Source organism: Anas platyrhynchos, chromosome W, assembly GCF_047663525.1.
Source record: "Anas platyrhynchos isolate ZD024472 breed Pekin duck chromosome W, IASCAAS_PekinDuck_T2T, whole genome shotgun sequence".
Classification (NCBI taxonomy): Eukaryota; Metazoa; Chordata; class Aves; order Anseriformes; family Anatidae; genus Anas; species Anas platyrhynchos.
The window spans coordinates 11,815,291-11,829,750 of NC_092620.1; the positions used below are offsets into that span (position 1 = coordinate 11,815,291).

At 42.5% G+C, this 14,460-nt stretch overlaps 1 protein-coding gene across 2 annotated transcripts in view; it reads right to left on the reverse strand.

The window, feature by feature from the left end:
• The window catches only part of LOC101797738 (zinc finger SWIM domain-containing protein 6), a 200,382-nt gene that overhangs the window by 3,502 nt on the left and 182,420 nt on the right, over nt 1-14,460 (reverse strand). For both annotated transcript variants that reach the window (XM_038169474.2, XM_038169473.2), the window contains exon 13: nt 10,916-10,997. In XM_038169474.2, the coding sequence (XP_038025402.1) occupies nt 10,916-10,997 (82 nt within the window). The remainder of the gene's footprint in view (nt 1-10,915; nt 10,998-14,460) is intronic.

Consider the following 14,460-nt stretch of genomic DNA (forward strand, 5'->3'; position numbering starts at 1 on the left):
AGACAACGGACAAATATCCACAGATGAAGTCAAGTGTACACGACCCATGTGGCAGATGTTTGTACGGAGTGCACCATCATCACATGCCAGCTCATTGGTAATAATGGCCTGGAAAGAGGATGAGGAACCCACAGTGGATGAAGTGGCTAAACAACTCCGGCAGTACGAAGAAAGTTTCTCCTCTTCCCTACAGGTCTGCGTGTCAGCTGTGGAGAAACTTTCTGAAGAGTTCCACCAACTGAAAGAGAATCTATCTTCCTCCCCACCTGAACCAACCAGTGTCCAACGACCGAAAGAGAACACCTGGGAGAAACTTCCTGAAAAGGTTCACCAACTTGAAGAGAGATTATTCTCCTCCGCACCTGTACAAAGCAGTGTCTCAGCTGTCAGGGGTAAGCATCTATCCGCGCAAGGAAGACAATATGGTGGGTACACAGCCCGTGCCACCCTGGGGTTTTACCAACGTGACCATGGAGAGGACATGAGAAAATGGGATGGAAAATCTACCTCGACCCTAGAGGCACCGGTACGTGAGTTGCAAAAGAAAACAATCAGGAAAAAGGGGTTCTCTGAAAAAACTTGCTGCTCCAGTTTCCATCAGGCAGTCCTTTAAACACAGAAAGGAAGATTCTGACCAGGATTCGAGGGGCTCTGCCTCCAGGCAGGGGGAGGAAAGGACCATTCGAGTTTATTGGACTCTGTGGATTCGATGAACTGGCACGTCAAACACACAGAAATATAAGGCTTTAGTAGACACTGGTGCACAATGTACTGTAATGCCAACAAGCTATAAAGGGCCAGAACCCATCTGTATTTATGGGGTGTTGCGGGGATCCCAGCAGTTAATTGTATTGGAGGCTGAAGTGAGTCTAACTGGGAATGAGTGGCAAAAGCACCGTATTGTGACTGGCCTGGTTACTCCGTGCATCCTTGGCATAGACATAGAAGAGGATATTTCAAAGACCCAAAAGGGCTCCGGTGGGCTTTTGGCATAGCTGCCTTAGAGACAGAGGGCATTAAACAATTGTCTACCTTGTCCTGTCTCTCGGAGGACCCTTCTGTTGTGGGGTTGTTTTGGGTTGAAGAACAGCAAGTGCCAATCGCTACCACAACTGTGCACCGGTGGCAATATCGCACCAACCGAGACTCCGCGATTCCAATCCATAAGCTAATTCGTCAATTGGAGAGCCGAAGAGTGATCAGCAAGACTCATTCACCTTTCAATAGTCCCATATGGCCAGTGCGAAAGTCTAACTGTGAGTGGAGACTAACAGTGGACTATCCTGGCCTGAACGAAGTCACACCACCACTGAGTGCTGCTGTGCCAGACATGCTAGAACTCCAGTATGAACTGGAATCAAAGGCAGCCAAGTGGTACACCACAATTGATATCACTAATGCATTTTTCTCCATCCCTCTAGCAGCATAGTGCAGGCCACAGTTTGCTTTCACTTGGAGGGGAGTCCAATATACTTGGAATCGACTGCCCCAGGGGTGGAAACACAGCCCTACCATTTGCCATGGACTGATCCAGTCTGCACTGGAGCAAGGGGGAGCTCCTGAGCACCTTCAGTACATTGCTGACATCATTGTGTGGGGTGACACAGCAGAGGAAGTTTTCAGAAAGGGAAGAAAATAGTACAAATCCTTCTGAAGGCCGGTTTTGCCATAAAACAAAATAAAGTCAAAGGACCTGCACGAGAGATCCAGTTTTTAGGAATAAAATGTCAAGATGGACGTCATCAAATCCCAATGGATGTGATCAACAAAATAACAGCTATGTCTCCACCAACTAGCAAAAAAGAAACACAAACTTTCCTAGGTGTTGTGGGGTTTTGGAGAATGCACATTCCGAATTACATTCTGATTGTAAACCCGATCTACCAAGTAACCCGTAAGAAGAATGATTTTGAATGGGGCCCTGAGCAACGACAAGCCTTTGAACAAATCAAGCAGGAAATAGTCCATGCAGTAGCCCTTGGGCCAGTCTGAACAGGACCAGATGTAAAGAATGTGCTCTACACCGCAGCCAGGGAGAATGGCCACACCTGGAGCCTGTGGCAGAAAGAACCTGGGGAAACTCGAGGTCGGGCCCTGGGGTTTTGGAGTCAGGGATACAGAGGATCTGAGGCCTGCTACACTCCAACTGAAAAGGAGGTATTGGCAGCATATGAGGGAGTTCGATCTGCTTCGGAAGTGGTCGGTATAACCAGAAGTCACGGTGGTGTCTTCCTCCCTCACTGGGACATTTTTGGGTAAGATTTGAACACTTGGTTATACCAGTAAGACTGATGATTCTGAACATCAATTGATTTCTTTGAGACCTTTATTTAAAACTGAGACCACTGTTGATGATGAAGATGAAATCCTCACTACTGTGCGAACAATCCCATGGTCACCAGCAGAGTTGATAAGAATATAGGAGAAGTTCTCAAGGCAGTCAGGAGACTCGGAAGTCGAGTATGTGTGGCGAGTTTCTCTTGAAGGAGGAGACCAAATTATGTTGAATGAGGAAGAAGCAAGAGGTTTTGGGGGACCAGGAGTATTTTTAACTACCACACCAGGAGACCATAATTACTCTATAACTGAACGAGCTGTATACTGGGCAGGGGATATAGATCCCCAGGAGAGAGGGGAACCACTGGAAATTAGAGCCACAAACTATTCTGACCTGGCTGTAGCAGTACAGAAAGCAGCCTGCATTCAGGCGATATGTGAAAGATATGAATTCAGGAAATCCCCGCTGTTACCTCCTATCAACCCAGCTCAATTAACCCCTCTTATCTGTGGCCTACAAGATATAGATATTAGTTCATTCAGTACTAAGCCCCCAGATCACTCCTGGTGAGTTTGCCAAATCCATACTGAAAACCCCAGATACCCAAATTCAAAGAGAGATTGAAACTTAATAAGGAACGGGGTGAGTTGTGGCGTAAGGCCCTAGCTTTGGGTGCACCCTGACCATTCTTGTGTTGTGCCTCTACGGAGGACCTCTACATTAGTCTGATCTCTGGGTAAGAAAAATATTCCAGCTGGGAAGAATTGCCTAACCAGAAAACCCCCGACCCATAAGGAAAGTGCACCTTCTGCACCGAGCCTAATTGACCAGGAGGAAGCTCAGCAAAAAAAACTATCCCTGGGAAGGCAGTGAGCCACCCTGCTCGGCAGGTATTAGCAATTCAATGGCTCTCTAATGAACACTCTGGCCCCATTCCCGTTGGACCCCGAAAAATATTGGTAAACTTTCTCATTGACACCAGGGCCCAAATGTTGTTAATTACACGAGACAGCACAAACCCTGGGCATAAGACCTGGTCGATGCAGGGTTAAATTCACGGGAATCAACAGTGTGGAAAAACAATGCCCCACCACAAAAATTTCACTCTGGCTGCCAGAGGAACAGAAATTAACCAGGGTAGAAGTATTAGTTGTTGCTGCATATACTAATATTTTAGGATTTGACATACTGCATGGGCAAATGTGGAAAATCCCAGATGGGACTGTGTGGAGTTTCATGACATATCAAGTGGATTCAGGCACAGTGAGACTGAGTCTGTTACAAACATCCATACCCTTACCCCCTGCTAAAATCATTAATGTTCAGCAACATCCGTCGCCAGCAGCAGCACTTATGGGGATTGATGGTGTGGTAACATAATTGGAAGAAAGAGGCATTATTAAAAGGACTCATTCACCTTACAATTCACCGGTGTGGCCCATAAAGAAACCAACCGGGCAACAGCGTTTTACAGTGGATTACAGACAGTTGAATGCTAACACTGCACCTTTGACTGCCGCAGTTCCAAACATGGCAGAATGGCAGAGATACTGAAAGCCTTCTGTGCGTCAACCAATACAATCACCCCAAAGGTTTATAATATACTAGAACATCCTACAGGATTTTATACTGGACAACCTGTGCTGGTGAAAATGCCTCAGATTGGAACAGCAGCAATGGTGTTAACTATCCCCAAAAATCCCTACACTTGGGAAGTCAAAGATTTTTATCTCACCCTTTTTCTAACCCTGATGGTTGAATACAACTGAGCATATATTCTTTCCTTTTGTGTTCACAGGAATCCTGACTGAACTGCTTTTGAACAGCTGGAGAATCACAAATCAGCAGTTTGGATTGATAATGCTATGCTTTACCCTGACCTTAATGCAATCCCTTTTGGTTCATAGCCAAAAAGACCCAAAATGGCCGTGGTCCCAAGTCCAGGTTAAATACACTGGATTATGGGAACACGTGCTATCAGGGAAAACTTAAACTTAGCTACTGTGGTTGTACATGGAGCTGAGGTGTTTCATTGTGACATCTCATAATGACCCTTGGAACCATGCATTGTCACAGTATAGTGCAAGTGTTGGAACACTGCAAAATATAAATTACCTAAATCTCTCTACTTTAGTTTATAATGGAAAAAAAAAAAAAAAAAAGAAAGATATTTTCAAAAGATGAATGGAGTTGGAATGATTCACTTTGAATGACTGAACTTCAAGCCACTTCAGGCCAGACAATACAAATCAGTTGCCAAATAACTAATGGGTCTACTTACAATAGGCTGACTGAAATTAAGACAATTTATGCTGATTCTTCCAGACCACAAAACTATAGTACCGGTTGTAGCAAAATAACTGAACCAAATTCTATTTGCTGGAACAATTTCATTTTCACCAAATGTCCTGGTTTCAGTTAGAACAGAGTTAATTTTCTTCCTAGTAGCTGGTAGAATGCTATGTTTTGGCTTAGGATGAGAAGAGTGCTGATAACACCCCGATGTTGTAATTGTTGCAGAGCAGTGCTTATACTAAGCCAAGGACATCTCAGCTTCTTGCTCTGTCCTACCAACGGGCAGGCTGGGGGTGCAGTAAGAGCTGGGAGGGGACAGACCCAGGACAGGTGACCCAAACTAGCCAAAGGGGTATTCCATACCATCTGACGTCATGCTAAACAATATATAGGGGTGGCTAGCCGGGGGAGGGGGCCGGACTGCTCGGGGTTAGGCTGAGCATCGGTCAGCGGGTGGTGAGTAATTGCATTGTGCATCACTTGTTTGTACACATTATTAGTAGTAGTACTATTATCATCATTGTATTATTATTATTATTATTGTTGTTGTTGTTGTTGTTGTTGTTGTTGTTGTTGTTATTATTTTCCTGTCTTATTAAACTGTCTTTATCTCAACTCACAGGCTTCACTTTCCATTTCTCTCCCCCGTCCCAGAGAGGGAGGGGGGAGGGTGAGCGAACGGCTGCGTGGTGTTTAGCTGCCGGCCGGGTTAAACCATGACACCAAACCTATAATTGTGTGCTGTCTTTGGGGTTACAGAGGCACTGAATTGCTATTCAAATTTATAATTGGTACAGTGACATCCACTTCGATTGTAAAGGACAAGAAGCTTCTGCTCCCACAGATACTTGAAAATGTACCAACTCGGCCTCCCATTGGTCTAACTCCTTCCATCTTCAACTACCAGAAAATGAGAAGCAATATGCCCTGTTCACTGATGGGTCCTGTCGTATTGTGGGAAAGCATCGGAGATGGAAGGCTGCTGTATGGAGTCCTACACAACGAGTTGCAGAAGCTGCTGAGGAAGAAGGTGAATTGAGTCAATTTGCAGGAGTGAAAGCCATTCAGCTGGATTTAGATATTGCTGAACGAAAAAAGTGACCAGTTCTCTATCTCTATACTGATTCATGGATGGTAACAAATACCCTGTGGGGGTGGTTACAGCAATGGAAGCAGAGCAACTGGCAGCACAGGGGCAAACCCATCTGGGCTGCTGCATTGTGACAAGATATTGCTGCTCGGGTAGAGAACCTGGTTGTAAAGGTACGCCACGTAGATGCTCATGTGCCCAAGAATTGGGCTACTGAAGAACATCAAAACAACCAGCAGGTGGATCAAGCTGCTAAGATTGAAGTGGCTCAGGTGGACCTGGACTGGCAACATAAAGGTGAATTATTTATAGCCCGATGGGCCCATGACACCTCAGGCCATCAAGGCAGGGATGTAACATGCAGATGGGCTTGTGATCAAGGGGTGGACCTGAGCATGGACGCTATAGCACAGGTTATTCATGATTGTGAAACGTGGTGCAATCAAGCAAGCCAAACGGTCAAAGCCTCTTTGGTATGGAGGACGATGGCTGAAATATAAATATGGAGAGGCCTGGCAGATGGATTCCATCACACTCCCTCAAATCCGCAACGGCAAGCGCCACGTACTTACAATGGTGGAAGCAACAACTGGATGGCTGGAAACATATCCACCGCCCGGAACACTATCCTGGGCCTTGAAAAGCAAGTCCTATGGCGACATGGCACCCCAGAAAGAATAGAGTCAGACAATGGGACTCACTTCCGAAACAACCTTATAGACACTTGGGCCAAAGAACATGGTATTGAGTGGCTGTATCACATCCCCTATCATGCACCGGGAAAGTTGAGCGATACAATGGCCTGTTAAAGACTACGCTGAAAGCAATGGGTGCTGGGACATTCAAGCATTGGGATACGCATTTGGCAAAGGCCACCTGGTTAGTCGATACTAGGGGATCTGCCAACTGAGCTGGACCTGCCCAATCAAACCTGTTACGTACTGTAGAAGGGGATAAAGTTCCTGTAGTGCATGTAAGAAACATGCTGGGTAAAACAGTCTGGGCTACCCCTGCCTCAGGAAAAGGCAAACCCATTCCTGGGATTGCTTTTGCTCAGGGACCTGGACGTACTTGGTGGGTAATGCAAAAGAAAGGGGAGGTCCGGTGTGTACCTCAAGGGGATTTAATACTGGGTGAGAATAGCTCATGAGGTGAATTGTATTATTTGAATTATTATATAATTCTGTATGTCATCACTACCATGATTGCTATATACCATAGATGAAAAATGGTGATTAAATAGAATGTCTTGGAAAGGGTGGAACCTGAGCATGACATAAATGGTATGGAATAAGGGGTGGATATATGTCCTGGTTTCAGTTAGGACAGAGTTAATTTTCTTCCTAGTAGCTGGTAGGGTGCTATGTTTTGGATTAGGATGAGAAGAGTGCTGATAACATGCCGATGTTTTAATTGTTGCAGAGCAGTGCTTACACCAAGTCAAGGACTTTTCAGTTTCTTGCTCTGTCCTGCCAGCAGGTAGGCTAGGGGTGCAGCAGGAGCTGGGAGGGGACAGACCCATGACAGCTGACCCAAAGTGGCCAAAGGGGTATTCCATACCATCTGACATCATGCTAAACAATATATAGGGGTGGCTAGCCAGGGGGAGGGGGCTGGACTGCTCGGGGTTAGGCTGGGCATTGGTCAGCGAGTGGTGAGCAATTGCATTGTGCATCACTTGTTTGTACACATTATTGTTATTGTTATTGTTATTGTTATTGTTATTGTTATTGTTATTGTTATCCTGTCTTAATAAACTGTCTTTATTTCAACCCACAGACTTCACTTTCCGGTTTCTCTCCCCCATCCCAGAGAGGGAGAGGGGAGGGTGAACGATCAGATGTGTGGTGTTTAGCTGCCTGCCAGGTTAAATCACAACAGGGAGAAGGAGGAACTTTACCCACTGAAAGTATACTCCATGATCTGCTGCCTACGCCTATTGGAATGAACCTTAGCCTGGTGAAGAATTTACTGTTACATGAAGATCTGAAACAGTTTATGAAACAAGTTTGAGAAAATGGATGAAAGACTTTGATTACTGTCCATCATGATATAGAAAAATACATCGAGTGACGCAAAGAGTAAAGAAACATGATAAACACTGTTGGTGGGACACATTGTTTGGATGGTTGTCAACTGCCATGGGAATCTTCAGCAAGATGCTTCACCCTGTTGTTGTTTTGTTAATACTCACTGTATTATGCTTTATGCTAACAATTAGTTTGTATGTTAAACTCTGGACTATGATGAAACGTTTACTATCCCTACACGATATGCATGCACTCGATAATCCTCGTCCCAAGAATGTATGTGATATACCTGACACATTCCAGATGTCATGAAGCTTGAGTGACTATAGTCACAGGGTGGGTTATGCAGAGTAATTGCCTAAAGTGACTAGGAAAATTAAACTAATATTCACATTTTAAAGAAAACATACAGCACTGAAGAGGCTTTCAGGGTGGAGTGTAGCTGCATTACCTAAGTGTCCCCTAGGCTTCCAACCTTAGATGCTATCGCACTAGGGGAACCTGGTGTGCTGACTCTAAGGAACAGTACGGAGCATAGAGCAGAGTGGAGACATCACGGCTAGGCTCTGTGACCAGGTGGGGACTCGATTGTTCTTGTGCACACCGAGAGCGATAAGCTGCACATTTGCTACCCTGAGCCAATGACCTGTCATGTTTTTGACAAAATGCTCTATTCTAGTGAACTTTTGCTCATTATAATATCATCATAATACCAAAACACACCTCCATCCCAAAAGCTACCTGCCTCCAAGGTGCGACCAGCCCTCACTGAGCACGTGCTGTGAATTTCTCGGAGCCTATACCTTTAAACAAAAGCGAGAAAACATTTTACCAATTATAACCAAGATATGCATGACTAGAGTCACTCAAGCTCAAGGTAGAAAATAATATAAATTGGCTAAAGAGAGAGGGGATGTTAGGGAAGATACCATCACGAAGGATACCTTCTGACTTCTGGGATCATTCAGTGGGCTGAGCCTCTCCCCTTCCGCCTCCTCCCCCCATTGGGATTCCGTGGGGTAAGTTTCGAATGCTTGGTTATATCAGGTGCGTACCTGCGTGTTTCATGCATGCTAGCTTGCTTTTGCAGATAGTGAATTTATTGCCAGCAATCCAAAGAACCTGCGTAGCTGTTGCTGTAATAAACTGCACTTAATTGCATTGTTCCTAGCCGTGATAGTTATTGAACGTGACTAGAGTGAGGGCGTGCTACATTATTGGTGAATCTGTGACCGTGACAGTTCAATACCCTGAACCCAACTGGACCCATAGCGGTTAATTGGCCACACCCCTTAACGCGACAGCATCTCAAGGAACAGTGCATGCACAAAAGAACATGAAAGTATGCTAAATAGCTCACTTAATAGAACATCATGGCATGCCTTAAAAAAAATAAATCCTACCTACCCCCTCCCCTAAGGTTTTCAGATACATCTTTTATCAAATTCATATGCACCTGAACATCAAGCTCCTTAGTAAGGAAATACTCTGAGCAATATACACTACTGGCTATTATCTGAAATAAATATTTTCCTTAGTATCACTTTATTCCTGGTGTGTGTGTGTGTGTGTTTGTGTTTGGTGGGGAGAGGAAGGGGTGAAGCAGTGACTGATAGGTTCCATAAATTTAACCTTATAGTCAACTAGAGTGCCTTAGTATTGCTAGAGTCAGTTAACACACGTCTGTGAGCCCACCTAAACCACACCCAGAGGTCCTAGTTTTCTCTGTAGGACTCTGATGCTTCCTGCACACCCCTTCACTTATGCAAAAATTCAGCATAGCCAGAGAATACCAGAGCTTCATTTAAATAAACAGATTCCCTGCTTTACCAACTTGATTAAGTCTCAAAAGTACTTTGCATGACGTTATAGGTTCTTTATGAGATACTTCTATTAGAATATGTTAAACTAATTTAAAGCAGTATTAAAAACAGCATTTTATTTGCCAATACGCAACTGCACAAAATAATACCCAGGCACTAATATCTGTAAGATATTCTCAGTAATAATTATCTTAGCAAAGATATAATAGCAATAAACCAAAAGCATTGCATGAAAATTTGCAGACACAAATTGCTTTCTGGCTGAGGGCATACAAAGGCAAGTTGTATTTTCCCAAGCTACTGACAACATTAATTTGCCAGTTAAGCATAAAGCAAAGAAACTAATCCATAGAATAAGTAGCAGTAATCTTATGAAGTTCCGAAACTCAGGAAGCATCTATGAGACACAATCCAACTCCAGTGACAATTAAAACTGCTCCCTTATCATAATATTTATATTGTCCCCACTATCACAGGTACTGATTTTTTTTCTTATTACTTTTTTATAGCTACACAGCTTTTAATGCCCTCATCTTCACTTTTAGATTCTGTATCCTCAACTTGCAGATGGCAAACTGGAGTACAGAAGCTAAGGAATACTTCATCAAGACACACAGGAAATCTATGGCAAAGCACAGAAATGAACAGAATGTCCTGATGAGTGCATTATTCTCCCACTGTTGTCCTCTAAATATGAGGCTGGTACTGCTTCCATCTCTGTTCTTTGTGTTTCTTTTTTGTTTGTTTTTTACCTTGTGTGGTTAAATAATTACCTTGTGTGGTATATTACTATTTGGCTTGCTTTTCAGCACAGAGAGGCCTGCATAATGTCATAGGCACATAAGAAAGCTGTATGACACTCTAAGCTTAGATTTATCTAGGGGCTTAAAAAAAGATAAGAACCTCTCTATGAGATCATGCCTCCTACATGGTGGGAGGCGTTCTTAGTATTTCATTCACCGGTTTTCTGTTTCCTCTTCCCCACAGCTGACCAGATAGCTGTCTCACCTGCAACCCAAACCTGGCTTTTCAGAGCAAGCAAAGTTGTAACACAATGCAACAGTCCATAACCACAAGTCTTTTCTCTGCTGCAACCTCAAACCTAGACACAACGTGAAGGGGAAATCTGTGATATTTCCCATAAGGTTATGCACCCCTCTACCTTGCAGGGGAAGGAAGTCACGCCGCATTACTCAACTGTTGTCTCACTTGGCTTGTGCCTATTCTATCATGTGCTCAAGCACATTACTACAATTAACATCTTCTATATGAAAGATTTTTATAGATCAACAGGAAGTGGGAGACATTTGCGGAGCTTGGGTACTGATAAGCAAGATCAAGACATCTAAGATTAACTCATGAAAAGGCAGGAGCCCTCGAGTAGCATCTCAGAACATACCTACTTCTGTTGCACATGTTACCAACCACCTCACCATTTCCCGCCGTCGCCAATTCAGTGTTGACAGCGTCATCCGCATCACCTTTTAAAATGACACAAACAAAATACAAATTAATCCTAATGCAAAACCATGGCAATATACCAAGAATTAGGGATTTAAGTTACTCAGATACACTGGGGTTCAAAATGGCAGCCTCTTGCCCTCTCCATTCTCTGCTACCTCTTGTCAGCTGATACATAAAAAAGATTTGAAAAATACTGCTCATCTATCTTTAGCTATCATATTCCAGCTGTAGGTCCTTCTTACAAAGACTTTGTTTCATTGGGAAAAAAAACAAAAACAAAACAAAACAAAGTAAAACAAAACAAAAAACAACAAAGCAAAACCTTACCAATTACTAATGATTCAAATTAAATTATATTGTGCCTCCTCCCTCTATGAATGGTAGCTTTTAAAGTGAAAACATGTCTACTCTTGTTAGGCAAACTAACCCATCCAATTTTTTCCCTACATCTGCATCTCTTTTAATTGACTTCAACAATACAGACTGTCTGTTTATTCTACAGTGATATATATACAATTCCAGATATATCCAGATATTATTTAAATGCCTATAGTGATGACTTCTCTATCTAAACAGAGACCCTGCAAAGAAGCTCCATCATAAAAACATAAGAAACCCAGAAAAAGGATTTTTTAAAGCTTTGATTTTAGTGCCCATATTTTATATCACTTGCAGTTATTGCCTATGTTGTTTAACCAAATCTGGGCAAATATGTTTATTCAGAAAAAAAAAAAACAACACCCAAAAAAAAGAAACAAAAAAAAAATGCACAGAAATTGCATGGAAAGCTTGCTTCAGTAATTGGACAGACTCCACAGATATCTAGGTAAAGAAAGCAAGTAGTCTTCCCTTTACAATATTGGTGATAATACCATGGCATTACTACTTGTAGCAGTGAAATAAAAAGCATAATAGGTCAAACATAAATCTCTCAGTGATGAACTATACTTATTAAAGACGTAAAATGCACTCACAAAACAGATTGTAGACAGCAGCACTTGTAAGAGGGTTTTCAACTCATATGCCCTCCCAATTCTAAGAAGACTTCAAAGTGGCATGTAGCTCTCTGTCATACCAGCTACTCCTGCCACCTCCTTTAGTTCTAAGTTGTATATAGGATAATTAAGAAGATGGAAAAACTACTGAGCATGAATAAACAGAAAACCTTTAAGAAGTGTAGTTATAAATAACCACTAGTGATTTCACACTGGCCTCCAAGTATTCCCACCTTGGGAGCTTGGTGACTAGTTATTACAGGATAAGAAATTTGCTGCCTTTGTTGGCCTCAAATGTTGTGGTATCAGGTTGACTAAACAATAATTTAACTGCTAGACCAGAGAATAGTGTTTTGAAAGAAAGCAAATTGATCTGTAACATGGCTAGCGCAGAGCATAGGAAAAGCCTTTGCTTGAAGTCTTTCTGGAAGAAAAATGGGATGCCCCATTCCTGGCGGTGTTCAAGACCAGGTTGGATAAGGCCCTGGGCAACCTGATCTAGTGGGTGGCGTCCCTGCCCATGGTAGGGGGGTTGGAACTAGATGATCTTTGAGGTCCCTTTCCACCCCAGCCATTCTATGATTCTATGAAAAACAGGCATCCCTAAGTCAAAATTCTTCAGAATGTAATTATCTATCCTGTTCTCTCCATCAAAGTGAAGGAGTCTAGGTGACTTCCTTTACTGATGTACACAAAATTGAAGGCTAACATTCTTCCAATATCCAAGATGAATTTTCATCTTCCCCCAACTAGAGTGAACCTAAGAGAAAGTACAGGTTTATGGACTAAGTTCTGCTACTGATGAGGGAGGGAAGCTTAAAAAAAAAAAAAAGGTATGAATGATGACTTCTCTGAAGACCTTTGCTGATGACTTTCCTCCCCATGGTGATCTGTAAAAGGACCAAGTCACAACAGCCTTCAGCAAGCATAGTGGACATAACAATAACTCCAATGTAGACAGTCCTAACTTGAGAGCAAAACAGAATACCATATCTAGTTCCTTGACCTGGAAAAGTTTCTTGACCTGAAGAATCTGGTCCTTTCTATTTGATTAAACTGACAGGCTGAGAACACTAAGAGAGGAGCCCTTTACTGATGATTAAACAAACAAACAAACAAACCAACACAAGGATTTCAAATAAAACGTATCCATGTCTTGATTAAGGAGGAACTGAAGTTAATTTATACCATAACCCATGTAGCCAAAGAAGTATTTCACTTCTGCTCAATACATTTTGGAGATACTTCTTAAAAAGAGTTTCAGATCTGTCCAAGACCTATCCAAGATCTGTGCTATCAGTTGAAGCTTCTCAACAGGTCAATAAGTCTGAAAATGTCGAGATCCCTGTGAATGACGTAGCTTATCTGAAAGCCAAGGTCTCTCCACTGGGAATAAACCTGACTTTGTCCTGATGGATTTTTATAAGAGTTTCTTAACCTAGAAGAATAGAAGCTCTCTCTACCCATAAGAGATACAAGAAATGGCCAACCATTAGATCCCACAGCAATGCAAAACCTCTTTGTCATACATGTTGGAAGAAGGTTTATTTATCTATTTACAGGTTTTCATGGAAAGGACACCAAATACGCATTGTGTTCACCTGCACTGTTTTGCTCAGAAGTTCTGCCAGCAGTACCTGTCTGCATTCATGCAGTGATACTTGTGTTGGCATAACATATAATAGACAAATGGACGAATAAGAAGGCCCTCCTGCACCTGCAGATCTTACAGCATCTGTGCCAGTAAGGTTCTGAAGGACAGAATACACCTGAGATGTTCCATGCCCATTTGGCCATGTTGATGACCTCTTTCCACAGATAATTTAAATGCCTTCCCTCTGCTGAGTCACAAAACATTCACTGCTATCAGAAATAGGGAGAAAGAACCCAGGAGTCCATATATTACTCCCAAATCTAGAACAATATAAGAGGCTTTTCTGCCATAGAAATCCCAGTGAAAGAGTTGTGAAATTGTTGAGAATTTTTGTTGTTGAAATTGTCTTGAGACAGAAGAGTAGACAATTTCTACATCAGTTTATTCCAAACCCTGGATTTAGGAGAAAGTACAAGTTCATGATATTTCTTTCACTAGATCTCACTGAAGACATTCTGATGACATCATCAACACCACAGGGGTATCCATGAATACAGTGACATCCAAAGCGTACTGCTAGCACTGAATGATGCTTGATGAATGCTTGAGGTAACTCACAGGTCAAAGTTCTTTCTCTCTCAATTAAGCATTTAAGGCAAAAACATGCCAAGATGTGAAAAAAAAGAAGCAGATTTCCACAGCAACCTTAAGGATAAGAAAGGCTAACAAAACATACAGATCTCAGATTTCTGATTAAAGAATTTAGCTTCTAAAATTCTAGTAGTAAATGGTTTCCTGATCTTTGCATGTTTTTTCTGAAAAAACTCCCTGAAGAGGGATGAAGAGGTTTATTTTTGTTGAAATGAAGTGTATAAACTCTAAGATTCCTCA